Raw genomic sequence first — 19811 nt, 5'->3', positions numbered from 1 at the left:
AATAAACATTAAAAATATCTAAAGTCCTTTTAAAAATTATGTATAAGGTGAGGTTCTTGCAAGGTTAACATTTAATCCCACAAAATTCTTCCTTCTGTTTGAGTTTAGCTTTGCGTGTGTATACTCACCGGATATCATGCCTTAAAACCCTCAAATAAATAAATTACTTGCTGTATACATCGTATTTCATGATCTGCCTTTTCCAGTCATGATTTGGAACACCTTACGTGCTCTCAAACAGCATTCCTGAATGTCATTTTAATGGCTTCCTAATATTTCACTTTTATTGTCATTTTGTGTCTACTGACACATTTTATAAACACACCAGGCAAACTTTGTTTCCAAGAAGCTGGATGAGGTTTTCCTTTTTACTGCCGGATGACTTGAGACAACCAAGGAAGAGACGTGCGGCTTCCCAAAAGACAGGGTCTTGCATCCTCAAGCCAGACTATGCTTCTGCACCTGATATTCTCCCCGATCTCAAGTACTAACCAAAACGGTCGGCTGCCTACAAATTCCTGGCCCCTCACCGCTCTTTTGGAAAGAGTGCTAACAAGCAAAAGTGTAACGTGCAGTTAACACATAAGAAGGAATCAATGAGGGTAGCAACATAACATGCTTACATAACATCTGAAAGATTCCCATGACGTTGAAGTAACCCCGTTTTTCAACACAAGATTTTAACATCCTGAAAATTTTACACTGAGACTAGGTCCTTAACTTCATTTGTAATTAACAAAAGAGGAATGAAGTTCAATGCAACCAACGATGATGCAGAGAGCGTTTCTTTGCGATCTCGTTTTCAAGTTTATCCTTGAGGTCGTGCAGGCAAGTGGCTTCATGCTGTGCCCTGAGACAGTGCTTCTCAAAGGTAGTGATCCTCTGTTGCATGTCTTCCTTCTGGGCCATGGCCTACAGCAGGTATTTCAGAGGAAAGACAGGGAAAGAATTAGTGTACGACACATTAATATACTCCAGACAGAAAAACAGGGTGAAATCCTAATTTCCAAAGAGAAAAGTAGCATCCTCGGGGCACCTGGGTGGCTCAGCCGGTGACGCTTTGTGAGTTGGGGCCCCGTGTAAGGCTCAGCGCAGACAGTGCGGAAGCTGCTTGGGATTTTGACCACTCAGTTAACCAGGCTTATTCTTTCCGATGTGTTCAAAGACAAACGAATAATATAATCTCCCGGACATAAAATCTCCTCCCTCGTTGCCTCCGGACACAAGTGAGGTTTCCACAGTACAGGGCCTTCCATCCGGAGGCACACACCAGAAGACAACCATCATTTTTCCGGGAAAAGGGTGGATGAAATCTCACCCAATTACCACAAAGTTGAAGCAGTGGTGTTAACAAATGGAAACCAAACTCAACCTTTCATATAATTGGTAGTCATCTGTAGCTTAGCCTGTAACAAAACTGTATCACATGGTATCTGACACTGCAAATGGAACAAGAACATTCTGCCCTGCTTTTCTTGTCCACCACCCGAAAGATTCCTCTTCCAGCCTTCTGTTTACTAGGCAATTTATGTCAGCAGTCTCAAGAGTGAAAGTGATGAGTCTTAAGAAATGATTGAATTCTCCGCATATTGAACTCAGCTGCGGGGTTTCCACCCATCTTGGCCAAACAACTCCACTGAAAGGGTTATATAATTTCTGCAAATACTTTTGTTTTAAATTCTTACATGACCTCACCTACACTAAGGTACTAAACAGACTGCATGTGTACATACACGAGGGTCTGAGACGGTCTTCCTGAGTTGGCATTGCTGGGCTGCGGGGACTGTCCACAAAGGGCAGCTCACAGTGACAGGAGGAGGCACGGGGAAACCATCCTACCCTTACTAGTTTCTGTGACAATGATCAGATTCCCATCGACGACCACACGTGCAGAAGCGGCCGCACTCCTCCATGACCTTACACCAGGACCAGCGGGCTGCCCCTCGCTCACTCTGACCGCCACGACCAGGAGCACGGAACCCCTGGGAGGAGGGCAGGGCGGCAGAGGCAGCCGTGACGGCCCCTCGGCAGAGCCGCCCTCTCACGGTCGTGCCCCCGTAAGCGAGTTGAGACCAACACGCTGGTTCCTACGTGCCGAGTGTGTTCCCAACACGGACCGAGAGCACGGCATGGGCCAAGCTCAGATGGCCCACACTCCACACCCGATGGCACTCCGCCACCTGCCCCCCCAGGCCTCAGCAGGGGAGAGCCCAGGGAGGACAGATTCAACCACGCAGATGGAGAGACGGCCCGCCCAAGCCCCGGAGTAACGTTCCGTTCTGCTGCTACTTCTATCAAACTCCACAAGTTCAAACCCGTGGGAAATGAAGGACACACTGGGCAAAGACCGAACAAAACACCCCACGTTTAGCTCGATGACGGCGTGGCCATTTCAAATGCCACCGACTTCACGGACATCTCGCTGCAACTTGGTGTTCTTTTCTTCAGAAATGAAGAGGTCCTTCCCTGAGGTGTCTAGGTTCTCTTCCAGCTTGACCACGAGACTGGAGAGGAGAGCCAGGCGCTCTTTCCTCTAGCTCTTCACCTTTGAAAGCCAGAAAGGGAAACAAGGGACGGGCCCCACCGCTAGTCTTGTTTAAAAAACAAGGGAAAAAAAGAAACCCCTCCAATCAAATCCTGTGATGACATCTGGAGCTGAACTCTGAATGTGGCCCTTATATCTTCAACGAAACTATACCCCTTTGTGCCACATGTAACTGCTCCTCACTTGGAAACAAAGGGATTGAGTTTGTTCTCAGAAGACTTTCGTTAGTCTTTACTGTAGAGTTACCCTAAGGTCCCCTTCGCCTCATATAACATGAGGGAATACTGGTAAGCTCTTTCTCGCTTGCTTTTTTTCACACAGTTGCTTGTTAACAGCTTTCAATTTTACATTGGAGAGAAAACTTCCCCGGAAAAAAGTACACTATGAAATTTGTACCAGCCAATCGATATGCACAACATTTCCACCAACCGCTGTTTTTTAACCATAGAGGTCTGACAAGAATTCAAGAAGCTTAAAAGGAAACTCCAGTTACACAAACACGCAATGTGTGCCTGATCACACACATCATGTGCACAAGTCAAGAACCGCTGTGGCTAGTCACACCGTTTCTTCCTCCGTTTTGTGGCTCCTGAACATAGAATTCAGGGCCATGAGCATCTCCGGCTAACTGGACAGGCCAGCCTGAGACTTCGCCTGTTGCCTCACCACCGTCATCCGGAGAGATCTCTCGTGCCTGGAGACAAGGAACTCCAAATGTTCTAGCAGCAGCTAGCGGGAGAGGCAAAAAGAATCCGTGTTTCAAGAACACTTTCAATTCCGGGCCTTAAGTTCACCAAATGCAAAACCAAGTCTGAATCCTTTAAATTCAATTCCGAGGTAGGGAGCTGCCCAAGCAATTGTGTTAAAATAGCCTTACTTTTCCTCACAGATCAAACAAGGTCTGAGAAAAATGGGTCCCATCCAACTCCACTGGGACATGTGGACCAAGGGAGAGAATGGTGTCCTGTGTGTAAATACACTGGCACGGCGCCTACTGACCCTGGTCTTATTTCTCTCTGCCTTCATTTCTGTGGTTTCCTCTCTCTGTAAGAGCTCCTCCTTGCAGATGGTGAGCTCATCAGTGAGTCCTGCAAACTCCTGGGGTTGGAAACGGGATAAAAGTGGAGAAACAGAGGGGGTCGTTAGCCAGAGCGCACCTGGCTTCCGTGGTTCTCCAGAGTCCACTCACCCTACTCCAATCACCCACAACCTTCAAGTAGCACACACACATAAGTCCCTTCCTCACCAATCACAGGAGTTCCAGGGATTTTTGTAGGAACTGAGACTCAATGGGACAGAGATATTTTCAGGTGCCTTGCAGGTCTATGACAGAGGAAATCTGCTGTTGCCCACTCCCAGCCTCTGGCCTCGTCTGGCAAGCAGGTTTGTGGAGCGGCAATGGGGAAAGGCACCGGGACTCAAAAGCTGCTGACAGCCTGAATAACTGGCTCAAAGTCAACCATACAGAATGGACTCTTCAAAAATGATAGTACGACTCGACGAAAGGAAGAGTTTAAGACTTATTTCCTTAGTCAAGCAGGAAACTTTCTGGCAGAAGGATTTCTGAGAGATGCCAGGGCCTACAACACCGCGTGGGGTTTTTCTTCCGTCAATACTGTGCGCCCACCCAGGACATGGCATACATGTGGGCTCCAAGGAGGTGTACGCACACTCTCCAGTCAATCGAGCGCAGAGACTGATGCAAGGCTCAATCCGTGAGCCATGACATCATGAACTGAGCTGAAACCAAGAGTCAGACGCTTAACTTCCTGAGCCACCCAGGCGCCCCAGAGGTTTTTTTCGCTATAGGACAAATGGAATAAAGTTTCACTTAACTGAAATTCCAAATAAAGAGTGGTTGACTTCGGCAATTCTAGAAAATCTGTGTATAAACAGGTGACATTCTTCAAGGTCCTTCATAAATTAACCCTTTACAAATCAATGGGAATTTTGCCACAGAACTGAACACGTTCCTTGAAATCTGACTTGACAAGGTGAACCCACAGAAGCCTTTCTGACCCTTGATGTAGAACTGTGCAAACCCATTTCCATGTGGAGATATTGTTCCAATAAATTCATTGGAAACTTTTCTGGAGATGTGTGACACTTGGAAAGGCTGGCAGATGAGCTGAGCAGCTTCGAAATATCAAAAAACAGTAACTAAAAGGGAGGTCTGAATCCATGAAATATACGCAGATACTAGGCTATTATAGCATTTCATACCCGAAAACATATAAAAAACTAACAAGATAAAACTTACCAAAACTTGTGCATTGAAACAGACAATACCCACAAGATGCCATTTGCAGTCAAGAGAAAGGCAAACAAAAGTGGAAATTCAGGATTAAGTCCTAATCGCATAAAATGAGCTGTAGCAGACGCTGTCCTCTGGGGAAAGTGTGCACCACCTCCTGTTGCTATTGAGGTCACGTCAAGTGTTGCACGAATCTGCTAATCAGCTCTTGGTAAGCCCTTCATTTCTCCAGTAAATCAAGCACCACAGGAAACGTGATATCTCATGGTTCCTGGGTAATTGTCACCGTGTTAAGCGTAATACCATGAACCATGGATTACACCCTGGGACCCGTCTGATGTGTCCGTAAGGATGCTGGACGTGCTCCCGAGATGCAGAGAAGAATCATGTTATGACAAGAAAAGGCTGAATGGCCTGACATGTACTGAGGCCCACAGCTGCAGCTGCCAGCCGGCCAGCGTGAAAGAAAGGGAAATTCTCGAAGCTCTCGCTGCGGCTATCCCAGCACCTGAAAAACCTGGGGCTTTTTGTGAGACATCTTTTTGTCTCATGTTGAAGATGTGGCATCTCTATGGGGGTACTAATGTTATGAGACGGGCACACGTGCAATCTCGACTCAAACGGAAAGACAAGTCCTGACATCACAAGTTAAGGCAGAAGGAAGGGAATGACCAAAAACTGGAATATTTCAATGCAGGCACAGGATAGCTTGGTGATTTTAGAAAGGGGTTTGGCTTTTAGAATGGTCAAGACGGATAGGAAGAGCAGCTTCTACCACGAAGAGGAAGTACACGGTTTCCCAGACGCCCAAGAGGTGATTGCAGAGAAGAAGGAACTACAATCCACCACATGTCAACCACTCCAACACAAACAGTGAAAAACCCAAGAAAATCAGTTGAGGAGACCATGGCTGCCTGCACAGGTTTTTCATGCAGAAGGAGGTGCCCTGTCGGGGGGAAATTGCCACAAAGGACATTTATTCACGAAAAAGACAAGTGAGCACAATGATGTTGGGTAGGAAGGGGTGAAGCAGCTACCGTCTGAGCGGACACAGGCTGGGTATGATCAGGGCGACTGGCCCTGTGTAGGAAGCTCACCCCAGGGTCCTGAAGGCAACAAGTGCCAGTGGCCAGTGGTCTGGCTGCACAACCAGAGCCCTTTCCCTGGACCAGTTCCATCCCGGCTCTGTCCCTCAACTCAGGAAGTACGCTGAAAGCAAGGGACTGTCCTTTAAATTTCCACTGACACTGGACAATGTCCTGGCCACCCAGAACCCCACGGGTCACCATCAAACGTGTCTTGGCAGCTCACTCGCTCTGGAGGGCAGCAAGTCTAAGTACACCAGCGGAGAAGGGGCCACGAGGACATGTGAAGCTCATGACAAATGCCATTTACAAGAAGGACGGTCATTGCTACCAAAGAGAACAACCTCAGATGAAATATATGAAAGGAAGATTCCGAGGGATGTTTTTATAAACTCCGTCAAGGCCAACACAATAAAGAAATCCCTGCTACAGAAAACTGTCCAAATGACGTGGTCACAGGACCTATGTCACAGCCTATCTGGAAACTCAAGAATGAGACTCTGATTATGGTAAAAAAAAAAAAAAAAATACGAAAAAGGTTTGGGGGATGCAGAGATTCAAAATGTGTATCCTAAAGAAGGTCGAGTGCAGAGAAAAACCCAGAGGATGTCACAGAAGACAGCACAGAGAGGAGATCTGGTGAAAAACCCAGAGGTCGAGGAAAGCTGAATGGAAGTGCCATCGCTGGAAAGCCTGCTGCCACCAGATGTGATCCGGCAGAGTCTCAGCTACTCTCCCACATGGACCATTCCATGACAAGGGCGCTGGGACTAAAGCCAGCCAGCCGTCTATGGAGACTTGAGCCAGGAAGGCCCTCCTGAAAAGTTGCAAAGACATTGCCCGCATCCACCACATACAGCCAGGCCCCGAGACCCAAAATTGCCCCATCCAGCGGGTCCTCCCCACCCCATGCAGGTCTGCACATCAGGACATTTGTGAGACCCACCCTCACTTTCCAGACAGCAAATCCTTACCAAGGAGCTCAGTGAATCTCTTCACCTGCCATGCACACGTCTGTGCGTGAAAATCGAGGGAGCATGCAGCCAGTCCACCCGAGACGCACGTGTGTCACTACCACCTAAGGGTTTTTCAGCAGGAACATCGTGTGTGAGACTTTTGTGCACTTGGACAACCTACCCACACACGGACATAAGGGACATAAGATCTGATATAAAACGAATAATGTGTTTTCCATAAGTAGTCTTTCAAAAAATGACATTACCTTGTAGCCTGCCTGTCTCTGTACCTGCCTGGAGAAAATGCCTCTCAGCCTACTCTCACAGGCCTTTTTTGTAATGCAACAATGTGTTCGGACTCTATTAGGAATATGGCTGTAAAATGCAGGCTAGAAAAGCCTTATAACAATTCATTCACCCCTGTATCTCCTAGGCCATGAGGTAGCAAGCGTACTGATTACATTAAGCAATCATGAAGTAGTCACTCTTCAATGTTAATGCATGGTTACGCATGTAACAATGTAAATATACAGGAATCTTTCTAATTCCTCCATTTCTGATGACTAGTTCTGGAGATACACTTAAAAACAGCTTAGTGTGTAACCTAAGCCAACACTGATGCGAGTTCTGGTAGAAAATTTATCCTAGAAACAAAACGGAGAAAAAACTTAGGTATGAATACAGCACAGAGCTGTGAACCTGTTTTCTATGTAACTGTTTCCATAGCTTCCTCGACTCGGAGAATATGGTATATATGACATAAAACATACAAATGTTAATGAAATTTTTGTGTTTCTACTAAGGTTTCTGGACAACAGGAGAGTTTGAACACTTAAGATTTCTGGTGAGGAAGTTATACATGGATTTTCAATTGTGGGCAGGATTTAAAACCGAGAACCAAGTTTTTCTAGGATCAGTTGTAGTCATCCGTGGGGAAAAATGGAGAAAGCACTACCATCGTCAACAGAAAAAAGTAAAATAGAATTTTTTTATTTTAATTTTTTAAATGTTATTCTTTATTTCTTAGAGACAGAGACAAAGAGCAGCAAGGGAGGGGCGGAGTGAGAAGGAGACAAGGAATTCAAAGCAGACTCCAGGCTCTGTGTTGTTAGCACAGAGCCAGACTCGGGGGTTACCTCGCCAACACAAAGTTCATGACCCGAGCTGAAGTTGGCTGTTTAACCGACTGAGCCACCCAGGAACAGAATAGGAGTAATTTGGAGGTTCCTTGTACACAAAGCAAACCTGTTTCCCCAAAAGAGTTAGTTACTAAGTTGCTCAGCAAAAGCCAGCACAAAGGGCCAACAGGAAGGAAGGCCGTCTTCTCAGAGATCGTGGCGTATTGTACACGGATGGGGCAGGATGTCGGCATCTCTGCACAGCGGGAGGCGCTCCCAACACAGCCAAGCTGCTGAGAGGCGAGTGGGGCAGGTGCAGGGAGGACTGCAGGACTCGGTCCCTCCACGAGTCCACCCAAGTGAAGACAGGGTACAGATCTCCAGGGACCTCACACATGGCCTCTGAGACATGCAAGCTCCATGACAGAGTACCCAGGGACCAGCAGGGAGAGGGAAGAGCAGGAAAGAGGCAAAGCCATCTCCCTGGCTTCTGACCACCGGACCAGGTAGCAAGCTGCTACGTTCACAAGAGGAGGCAGAGATGTTTGCAGATTTGTGGCCCATGTGGAACTCAAAGAGCCGACAACCCACCCAGATGGAGCTTCACTATGAGGCGGTCGGAAAGGTGTCCAAGAGACAGAGGGGAGTGGATGAAGAAGAATTCAGGGCAGCCGAACCTCCCAAGAAGAATCTCCTCCCCGATTCTGAGTGACTCAGACTCGTGACAAAATCAGCCATCCTGCAGCAGCACTGTGCACACGTCCCCCCTATTCCACCAAACCACACACTCCCATGCCCTTCTATTGCTCTCCGTATAACCACATACGTCTTTGGGTGAGGTACCTGCAGCACATAGTGTTCAGCACCTAGAACAGTACCTGCCATGCACTCAATAAACAGGTGAACACTTTAGTGTACGCCTTGTACTCACCCAGGTAACTATTACACACATTGCTTTTCAATATTACGTAGTTCTGTGTAGGGTATAAAGACACAAACTGTCCTGTGCTTTATGTGATGGGTGATATGAGGCGGTTGTACCTGTTGCCTAAAGCACGAATCTTATAGCTCAACCCACACAATAGGAGCCACACTACCCAATGGCGCCTACCCTGCTTCCAGTCGTGTCACCCCCCCAACACACTATCCACACAGTAACAGCACCAGCTTTCAAAAATTTTAACATCATGTCAGTCCTTTCCCCTGAGGACACAATGACCCAAGGCCCTTCTCTGAATACCAAATTCCTTACGGGGAAGTTTCTGCCCAACACCAGCGGCCTGGTGCCTCACTTGACTCCACTTCCCCTTCCATAGCTTAAAACAAAGCCACGTTTCTCCTTGATTCTGGCTTTTGGCCCCAGAGACTGCTTGGAGAATGTTCTGTTAGACTCAGATGCTGATGGACCTCTCCAGAAAAAGCCTTTCCTGAACGGCAGTGCGCAAGTAAGCAATTCCTCCTAACTGCATCATTCTCTCAGATAAACTCAGATGTGCCTCCACCTTCGACTCCGAGGAACACAGATGCCAGATCCCAACTACCACAATGGTGCAGGGTCATAAAGGGGCTCAACAAGGGTGCCTAGTTGTGTCTGTGCAGATGATGCAGGTGCACCAACCCAGAAACCCTTGTTGTCGGGGTTGCACTGTACAGTTGAGGGGCAATTCATCCCGATTCTGCTTCAGTTTCTGGGTCTCCCTTCCTCTGCCCTTTTGTCCGTACTTCCTCTCTCTCAAAAGTAAATAAATATTACCAAAAAAATTTTTAAAAAGCCAAAACTGATCAAACACTCACAGAATAAGTGTCACCCCATCCACCTCCTCGTCCTGCTTTGCCACATCCAGCCCGTCACTGCAATGCTTGCCCTGGGCAAGCACATGAAAGGGGAGGAAGGCAGCGGCGGTGGGGTGGGGGGGCCTGAGACACAACATCACCACTCAATGGACGCTGGCTGAGGATGAGCAAACTGACCATTTTAGAACGACGGGTACTAGGCAAGGATTACAGGGTTTCGTTTTCTCCTGCAACAAATGCTGTTGAGCAAAATGTTTACTATGACTTCTCTTTCTTCCCCGCCTGCTCTTATACTTGTGAATATTCTGTCAGTCAACCTATCATGAACTGGGAAAGATGATTTCAATCTGAAGCATGTTGGAAGGCATCAAGGAGACACTGAGGTAGTCACAACTGGAAGGAATGAGACCCCAACAAAAGGGAAGCCCGCTGAGCCAACACTAATGTTCAGAGTCCTCTCTCTCCCTCAAGACATGTGAGGATTCTGAATTTCTTCAGGGATTTGAGGCAATATACCAATGAGCAGGAAAGGAAACAAAACAGACAAGCAGAAAATCACTGATAACCAACACTGTACAGCACAGGGAGGTACAGAAAATTACCCCGGCACTCGGCAAACACTGCCTGAGAAGCTGAGCCTTCAATAATCTCATTGTGCTGCGGAGAAAATACCTGGGCTTTTGGACCAAGCCCCAAAGAGGGGTCCTGGAAGACACTCCAGGCCTCGAGATGGACATCCTGGAGGACTACACGGGGGTGGTGAACATTTTGAGCCCCGCTCACACTGAACCTTACAAAGACAGAGGACCGGTGACAAGTCATTCAGGCCTGACTGAGCTCAATAACCATCACACTCAGTGTGTGTGGGATGAAAGGCTGAAGAAAAGCAAGCACACGAAGAGCCTCTATGCTTCTCCATAATGTCCAACACAAAATTTAAAAAAGAAATTAAGAAAAGAAAAAGAATAAATGAAAAGAAATGAAAAAAAGAAACAAAAGAAAGAAAAGAAAAAAGAAAAGGGATGCCTGGGTGGCTCAGTCGGTTAATCATCCCACTTTGGTTCGGGTCATGATTTCACGGTTTTATGATTTGATTCCCGTGTCGGACTCTGTGCTGACATTGAAAAGCATGGAGCCTGCTTTGGATTCTGTGTCTCCCTGTTTGTCTCCATCTCCCATGCTCAAGATTTGTCTCTACCTCTCTCTCAAAATAAATAATATTAAAAAAATATATTTTAATAAAAAAGAAAAAAAAAAAAAAAAACAGGGAAAGGCACGAGCCTAGCTCAGGTTACTCGTTTAGGTGACCAAAATTTGGTTTCGACCCAGGTTTGTGAGTGTGAGCCCTGTGTTGGTCTCTCTACTGATAGAATGGAGCCTCTCAAGAGTCTCTACGCTCCCCTCCCATCCTCTACCCCGACGCGTACTCTCACTCTCTTTCTGAAAAATAAATAAATAAACATTTTAAAAAACAAGGTTTTACATCATATAGACGAAAAGAAGAAAGAACAGAAAGAGACCAAAGGGAGACACACCGACTGGAAATACGGGATGCAAAGGTCAACTGTCCAACAAGCCTACTTGACAAATGGGAAATTTTCAGAGAATCAAAACAGATTCTAAACCTAAAAATTATCAGAGCTAAAACTAAGAACTCTAGGCGCCTGGATGGCTCATTTGGTTAAGCATCTGACTTCAGGTCAGGTCGTGATCTCGTGATTTGGGAGTTTGAGCCCCGCGTGGGACTCTGTGCTGAGTGCTCAGAGCCTAGAACTTGCTTCGGTATCTGTGTCTAGCTCTCTGTTCTTCCCTTGCTCAAATTCTGTCTTTCCAACATAAATAAGAGTAAAAAAAAATTTTTTTAGTAAGATTAAGAACTATGTGGGCTTAATATCAGACTAAACACAAGTGAAGAGAGCCACAGTGAACTGGAAGATAAGTATGTAAAAATTTATCTAGACCATACACAGAGAAAAAATCAATAGAGAAACCCAAAAGACACACAAAATATGGTTGAAGGGTCCAATGAGAACCTTCAAAGTAGAGGAAACACAGAATGGGGGTTACCAGATCCTACAAAGAATCAAAACTTTCCAAAACTCATAAAAGAACCATGACAATGACTCCACAAAGAATGCCTGAGGCAAAAAGATGTTAACAGTCATGAGAGGTAAAAGATACCGCCTTCCATGGGACAAGACTACCAGCTCATGTTTCCAGAAAGCAAATGAAGTCAGATGATGGATTGTCATCTAGAAATTGTTGAATGAAAATAACCACCAACCTGGAAGTCTTTACCTAATAAAAACCTTCAAAGTGAAGACAAGGTAAAGATATTTTCCAGGCAAAACAAAAGCAAAAAGAGAAAAAACAAACAAAAAACTAAGATTAGGAATCAACTACACAAACGAACTAAAAACAATATTAAAACACGTCGTTAAAGAAAAGAAACCTAGTCTCTGACAGATATAGGAAAAATCAAGGCTTCCAGAACAGCGTCCCAACAGAAAGGCTATGAGAACAAATCTTAACAATCATTAAAGACACAAAACAATGACAACTACGCCAAAATCTATCTAAAACTTTAAAATTTTACCGAAAAAAAGGTGAAAGTGTTCACCGTGGTTCAAATGTCAAAGGAAACAGCAGGGGCACCTGGTTAACTCAGTCAGTTGAATGTCCGACTTTGGCTCAGGTCACGATCTCACGGTTTGTGAGTTGGAACCCCGTGTCAGGTTCTGTGCTGATGGTTCAGAGCCTGGAACCTGCTTCAGATTCTGTGTCTCCATTTCTCTAGCCCCTCCCCCACTTTTTTATGTCTCTCTCAAAAAACCAATAAATATTAAAAAAAAAAAGAAAAGAAAAATGAGACGGCAGTGTCAAGGAAGCAGTCCAAGTCCTGAATCAGGCGGGGGTCAGTTTAAAATGCACCAGCCTCTAGAAATATATTCCAATTACCTACCAGATACGTGTACATTTCAAAAATCCCTCATATTTCTTTTTTTTAATATATGAAATTTATGGTCAAATTGATTTCCATACAACACCCCGTGCTCATCCCAAAAGGTGCCCTCCTCAATACCCATCACCCACCCTCCCTTCCCTCCCACCCCCCATCAACCCTCTGTTCTCATTTTTTAACAGTCTCTTATGCTTTGTCTTTCTCCCCCACTCTAACCTTTTTTTTTTTTTTTTCCTTTCCCTCCACCATGGGCTTCTGTTACGTTTCTCAGGATCCACATAAGAGTGAAACCATATGGTATCTGTCTTTCTCTGTATGGCTTATTTCACTTAGCATAACACTCTCCAGTTCCATCCACGTTGCTACAAAAGGCCATATTTCATTTTTTCTGATTGCCACGTAGTATTCCACGTGTGTATATAAACCACAATTTCTTTATCCATTCATCAGTTGATAAAAATCCCTTATATTTCTAATGGAAGGTCAGAGGCCAAAAGAACAAATAACAGGTGGGACCAGGAAGAAACTAGTAATATGGTAGGTGTAAACCAACATATCAGTCACACGTACTCAAATACTCCAAGCAAAAGATTGACTATCAAATTCATTAAAAGGAAACTAAGCATTCACTGGTCACAAAGTTACACCTTAAAACGAATGATCACTGACAGGTGGAAGTAAAAGATCGCCAGGCAAATCCTACCAAACAGAAAACTGATGTGGCCACTGGGACCCTCCAATAAAATAACCTCTATAGCAAAAAGCTCTACTAGAGAAAAAGAGGAACAATTTGCGATTAAAATTCCATCTTCCAAGAAAACAAGACTAATTTGCATATAACTGATAACGCAATGTCAAACTGCAGAAAAATTGACAAATATAGAAAAGGGCCACATCCATAAGCACGATGGGAGACTCGAAATAACATCTCTCAGTATCGGACAGAACTGACAACAACAGGAAAATCAAGGGAGTGGGACGGGGCTGTCCAAAATGCAGTCACGTACTTTATTATAAGTACTTGAAATGAGGCTCCTCCAAACTGCGATGTATAGAAAGTATAAAATGCACACCACATTTTAAAGAAAACATAAAAGAGAATGCAAAATCTTTCATTAGTTTTTTCTCACAGTAGCTAAACACTGTGATATGTTAGTAGTATTAAACTCATTCTCGTCTATTACTTACTTGATTTAAAGTTGTTACTAAAATCTGAATTCTGTCATTAACAAACTTCATCTAACCTATAAATATAGAAATACTGCATATCTTACCGATAAATATTTTTTTCACGTGACCAAAGAACAGTTCATGAAAACTCATATATGCTAGGACACTAGGAAAGTCATCTCATCTCAAAGGACTGAAATACTGCAGGGCATATTTAGGGCTTGCATTCAATGAAGAGTTCAATTTCCCCCAAAATTCATCACTTCCAAAGTGATGGTATGAAGACAGGGAGACTTCCGGTGATGACCAGTCATGGGCGGCTGAGAGAGCACTGTCACCCTTGCCACCACAGGAGGACATGGAGACGCAAGCTGTTGATGAACCAGGAAGCTGACTCTCACCTGACTCTGAATCTGCAGACGCCTTGACCTTGAGAACTTCCCAGTCTCCTCAACTATAAGAAAGAAGCTTCTTCTGCTTATTAGGCAGCCAGTCTATGGTATTTTGTTATAACCACACCAAAACACTGAGACAGATAACTTCATGGAATTAAGCTAGAAATCCGCACAGAGAGAACGAGAAAGTATCCCAAAATATCAAGGTGTTATGCTACTAAACATTGTGATGAATTAAGAAAAAAAAAATGCCACAATGAAAGTTAGAAAATAGTTTCACATAAAAGATAAACATTTGGCTTATCAAAACTTGTGAGATCAGTAAAAGCGTGCTTAAAGGGAGACTCATAGGGATAGCTCAGTCCCTCGGCAACCAACTATTGATTTTGGCTCAGGGCCTGATCCCATGGCCACAAGATCGAGCCCCGAGCAAGGTTCCTCACTGAGTGAGGAGCCTGCTTGAGATTCTCTCTCTCTCTGTCTCTCTCTCTCTCTCTCTCTCTCTCTCTCTCCCCCTCTGCCCCTCTGCCCTGCTCATGCTCTCATTCTAAAATGAATCAACACACCAATAAGCAAATACAATACACATACTGGAAAAGAACAAAGGCTAAAAATCAAATGAAGGATTTCTTTCTAGAACTACAAGAAAGGACAAAAATCACCACATAGATGGAACAATAAAAGGCAGAAATCCATGCAACAGAAAACAAAGAGTAGATGTCAGAAATCAAAAAAGCCAAAGTTGGTTGTCTGAGAAAGGGACAAAGCACGATTTACCTCTATCAAGGATTACTAAAGTAAATATCAAAACATATGCTGCAGATAAGAAGGATATTATAAACCAGTTTGCACTTTTTTCTTGGTAAGTTTGGGAAGTCTGAGCAAATTCTTCGAAAACAAAATGCCTTATCTAGAAAATAGAAGATATGGGAAATCGGAAAAATCTTGTTTCCACTTAAAAAAGCAATCTGCCATGAAATCCCTTCTCTCAAGGAAAACCTAACACCAGCAGGTTTGCCTATCACTTTTTCCCAAAAATAAAGAACATACAAAAAAATTCTTCTGGGAAAGCACAAGGAGTGCTCCTACCTACGTCGTTTTAGGAGGCCAGCAGGACCTTAACCTCAAACCCCAGGAAAGACAGCAAAATTGGGTGCAAGTGAACACCCACTACTCTCGAATACAGATGCAAGAATCCGAAGCACAATAGTTACAAATGGAATCCAATGAAAAGAGAATGGAATCCAATGAAAAGAGACAACAGGTTCTGCTTATTCTAGAAGGTCAAGAGTTGTTTTACGTTAAGCCAAAACATTAAAAAGAAAATCTCTTTTTGCAAAAGATGCACAAAACACTTCTCAGAAAATTTAGTCATTATTTCATTGATGATTTTTAAATCTTAGAAAATTAAAAATAGAGAATTTTCAAATTTTGATAGACCACTCTACCAGTAACGCCACTGGTGTCATATGTAGTGGTAAAATACTGAACTCTTTGGGTTCCTGAGTGGCCTATAGTTGGTGAAGCTTCCAGCTCTTGATTCAGCTCAGGCCATGATCTCACGGTTCATGGGTTTGAGCCCTGCATCAGACTCTCAGGTGAGAGTGTGGACTCTTCTTGGGAATCCTCTCTTTCCCCCCTCAGTCTCCTTCCCATGCATGTGCTCTAAATAAATAAATAAACAAACTTTAGAAAATATATACAAAAATAATGAAAACCTTCTCTCTACTATCTGGAAGGAGACAAGGACACCTACTCTCACCACTTCCTTTCAACACTGTACTGGAGGCCCTAGCCGGTTCAAGGCAAGAAAAGTGAAAACGGTCACACTACTGGAAAGAAACAAAAGAAACTTACGAAAGGCAACACTGGGAGAATGAAAGGCAGACATACACAAGAATATGAAAAATTCTGCCATTCACAGATATATTCCACACTCATAGAAAGACCTCTTTTGACAAAACACAAAACACACAAAACTATCACAAAGTGGCTTGCAAAAGGCAAATATTTGACAAAAGAAATATGCAAGTGGCTTAGAAGCACTTGCTTCCTGGGTCCCACGGGAGCAGCATGAATACTCCACACCTCCCAACACCTGAGCCCCAGCAAAGAGCAAACACAAGAGAAAAGGCAATACCAGGGATGAGCCACCGGGGAGCTCCCTCACTCTGTTGCTCGTGGGGAAAAGACACACGTGCCACCATTCATGACCTGCTCTTCCAAGGCAACCCAATACGATGCATGTGGATCTGCAGGCAGCCTCTGCACAAACCGGAACACCCACCGGAGAAAGAATAAACCGTTCCGTGCTCACTCACTAGGCCTTTGACAGCAAGGGAGGACGAGCAGAGCCACACAAGGAAAGCAGGTGCATTGCGCACACACAGCGCTCAAGGGTTAGCTCAACATGAAGCGAAGAACAAGCCAAAGCAATTGCCGGTGAAAGTCAAGACCGTGGTTACCTTTGGGGGACGTTCGGTGGGAGTCAGCAGGAGGTAGGAAGCACGGTAAGGTTCCAGTTCTTCACATCCAGGTGGTGGTTCCAAGAATGTGTTCGCTGAGTGAAAAATATGGAAGATCAGCTGAAAGTAGTGGCCTAGGATGTTCCAAACGTCCACCGCGTGCCACACAACTAGGCCGCTCTGTGCGGGCAGCTAACCCCCAAGAGAAGCAAGGAAGCCCCACCCATCTGAGTGCGGAGTCAGGAAAGAGCATCCAGACGCCAGAGGAGCTACCGCCACACCCTACTCGCCTCCAGCTGTTCATCTGGGGGAGTCCACATCACCTTCCTAAACATCATTGGCCACAAGACACTGAATGCAGAAGCAGCTGGAAGAATAAAGATCTTGCACTAAGCAAATGCCACGCTTCTACACAGTGTTGTTCTGAAAATGTACGGATTTTTTCCATGAAAGGTATGAGTACGTTAATAAGTACTAATTTATTGTCTTTAAGTGAATTCATCACATCTGAGATGCTCGGATTTGGTTTGGTTTCCTTAATGTTTGTTTTTGAGAGAGAGACGCAGGGCACGTGAAGGGGAGGGGCAGAGGGAGAGGGCCACAGAGAATCTGAGACAAGTCCAGGTTGGCAGCTGGCAGTACAGAGCCCGACATGGGGCTCTAAACCATCAACTGTGAGATCATCACCTGAGCCAGAGTAGGACCCTTAACACAGAGAGGCACCCAGGCGCCCGCTTCAATTCTCGGTTTAACCTCACCACAGTAGAGATCAAGAGACACAACCCCCACACTCGAAGGCTCTCTGGGGCCCTCAATAATCCCCTGATGCCCAAATGTCCCGACACCACCGAGTTTGAGAAACACTGACCCAGGGGAAAAAGGGCACTCTCCCCTTCTCCTCAACTTCCCAATTTCTATAGGGTTTCCCCAGCTCACCAAACTCTCTAGGGCCTGGCCCACAGGACTGGAGGGCCTAAGTCGACTTTTTTTCGTGAAAGCCGCCTCGGGGGACAGGACATGTGCAGCCTGTGCGGGGCCAAGTAACAGACAAGGCGGGACGGTCTGCGACAGCCTCGGCGTGGGCAGGCGGCACACTTCTCACACCACAGTAGCGGCTGAGGCAGGCACCGGGAGAACCTCCCAGAAGCAGCCTCTTGCAGTGAGAAGGGCCCTTACGGTCCCCCGAGCGTCCCACACACCGAACCCGCCGCCAGAAAGCGGCCACCACGACTGATGGGAGCCTGTGGGCATCCACATGGACAGTCTGTACTTTCTCCCGAGGGTGGCCAAATGCTGTCCCAGCATGAGTAGAACCAGGGGGCCCTGAGCCACCCGGCTTCTCATGGCTGGCATTGTGACGCCTGCGGGAGTCCTTGTGTCGAGGTGTTCTGCAGAACTCACCTGCCTCGATGGGGACGCCTTCTGAGAAGCAGGAGCCCCAAGGTGACATCCTCGTAGTTGGAAGTTATCTAGCAAGCGAGAAGAGCGACGTTCAGGGAGCACTTCTCTTGCCTTCTACAGCCTTCAGGAGCCTTCGCGAGCCTTCCTACTGCCTTCAGGAGCCCACTCTCCTCCCGCCCACCTCTCTGCCTGGCAAACGGGCTGTGGGGCCAGCAGACACAGAATCAGCTGCCTCAGGGCAGGAAGAACATCCAGTGGTAAGTTGCAACGATGGAGACTCATCAACAAACACCCGCCCGGACGCACTCTGGTACAACGTCAGAAGAGAACCCGATCTCAGCCGTGCTCCTTGGGCGTGGACACACGTCAGCAAAGTTTTGGGGTTTTAACAAAGGCCTCGCCTCAGAGGGCTGTACGAATACCTGCTCCTGGGAGAGACTTTGCAGCAGTGAGGGCAGGAATGTGTGTGACATCTCTGGAGCTTCCTCTCACGTTTGTTAAAACTGTCTAAAAAACTAGGCAAGAGGCCAAACACCCCCCCAAAAGATGCATGGGCGGGTTTCCATGCAATCACAACCCACATATGTGCTCTTTCCAAGCCTATTCCTCACCCCCTTCCTTGGCCACCGAGAGCGGCTCCAGAGCATGTACGAGCCCCGATGTTACTGATGGGCCAGGTTCGGGACACCCTGGGCTACGGTGGAGCCTCATTGTTCCTGATTGTCCATGTTTCCCAAAGAGCGAGTTCCCCCCCCCCCCTTGTCGCTTTTGGAAGACACACTGTGTCCCAAGCAAAGCAGCAGTGCTGACTGCCCACACATGGCACACTCTGACCCGTGTGAGGGGTCATCTCAGTGTGGATTTTAATTGTAGTCCTCTGATGAAGAGTGACTTTGAGCATCTTTTCCTTTTTCTTGTATTCAATATAATTTATTGTCAAATTGGTTTCCATTCAACACCCAGTACTCATCCCCACACATCCTCTCCTCAATGACCATCACCCGCTTTCCCCTCTCCCCCACCCCCCATCAAGCCTCAGCTTTTTCTCAGTATTTAAGACTCTCTTACAGTAAGACTCCTTCCCTCTCTGTAAATTTTTTCCCCCTTTCCCCTCTCCCCTGGTCTAAGTTTCTCAGCATCCAAATACGAATGAAAACATATTGTATCTGTCTTTGTCTTATTTCACTTGGCAGAACACCATCCAGTTCCATCCACTTTGCTACAAATTTCATTTTTATTGCCACGTATTAGTCAATTATGTTTGTAAACGACCATTTCTTCATCCATTCATCAGTTGAAGGCTATTTAGGTTCTTTCCATCATTTGTCTACTGTTGAAAATGCTGCTATAAACATTGGTGTGCCAGTCCCTTATGCACCAGCACTCCTGAGTCCCCTGTATTCTAGCAGTGCTTTTGCTGAGTCATAGGGTACATTTATTTTTAATTTTGTGAGGAATCTCCACAGTTTTCCAGAGAACCTTCACCAGTTTTCTTTCCCACCAACAATGCAAAAGGTTTCTTGTTTCTCCCCATCCTCTTCAGCATCTATAGTATCCTGATTTTTTCATTTCCCCCAGTCTGATGGGAAGTGCAATCTCTGTGTGGTTTTGATTTGTATTTCCGTGAAGAGTAGTGGTGTTGAGAGCAAGATGAGGAGCCTCTTGT

At 45.7% G+C, this 19811-nt stretch overlaps 1 protein-coding gene and 1 long non-coding RNA gene across 3 annotated transcripts in view; one reads left to right on the top strand and one right to left on the bottom strand.

Moving 5' to 3' along the window:
- Window positions 1-19811, top strand: part of LOC122231809 — a 49131-nt gene that overhangs the window by 16742 nt on the left and 12578 nt on the right. The window lies entirely within an intron of this gene.
- Window positions 303-18230, bottom strand: LOC122231806 (liprin-alpha-4-like). Of its 2 annotated transcripts, none has more exons than XR_006209055.1 (3): window positions 17681-18139; window positions 16745-16839; window positions 303-912 (listed from the first exon to the last, which is right to left on the bottom strand). XR_006209055.1 is itself a non-coding variant. In XM_042960324.1 (3 exons), the coding sequence occupies exons 1-3, from the start codon at window positions 18192-18194 to the stop codon at window positions 754-756; spliced, it is 303 nt and encodes a 100-aa protein (XP_042816258.1). In that variant the 5' UTR covers window positions 18195-18230; the 3' UTR covers window positions 303-753. The 2 variants fall into 2 exon arrangements, 1 of the variants encoding a protein (XP_042816258.1); XM_042960324.1 differs by lacking the exon at window positions 17681-18139 and adding an exon at window positions 18146-18230.

The sequence above is a fragment of the Panthera tigris genome, chromosome D2, assembly GCF_018350195.1.
Source record: "Panthera tigris isolate Pti1 chromosome D2, P.tigris_Pti1_mat1.1, whole genome shotgun sequence".
Lineage (NCBI taxonomy): Eukaryota > Metazoa > Chordata > Mammalia > Carnivora > Felidae > Panthera > Panthera tigris.
Note: the sequence above shows the minus strand (reverse complement) of the source record. Positions and strands in the feature narration are given on the sequence as shown.

What these genes read in the sequence shown, in the direction of transcription:
- LOC122231806 (XM_042960324.1), bottom strand. Translation starts at nt 18,194, where the DNA reads ATGTCACCTTGGGGCTCCTGCTTCTCAGAAGGCGTCCCCATCGAGGCA. An exon ending in AGGCGTCCCCATCGAGGCAG is followed by an intron (nt 16,840 to 18,145) that starts GTGAGTTCTGCA and finishes TTTTTCACTCAG; the next exon opens with CGAACACATTCTTGGAACCA. An exon ending in CCACCGAACGTCCCCCAAAG is followed by an intron (nt 913 to 16,744) that starts GTAACCACGGTC and finishes TACCTGCTGTAG; the next exon opens with GCCATGGCCCAGAAGGAAGA.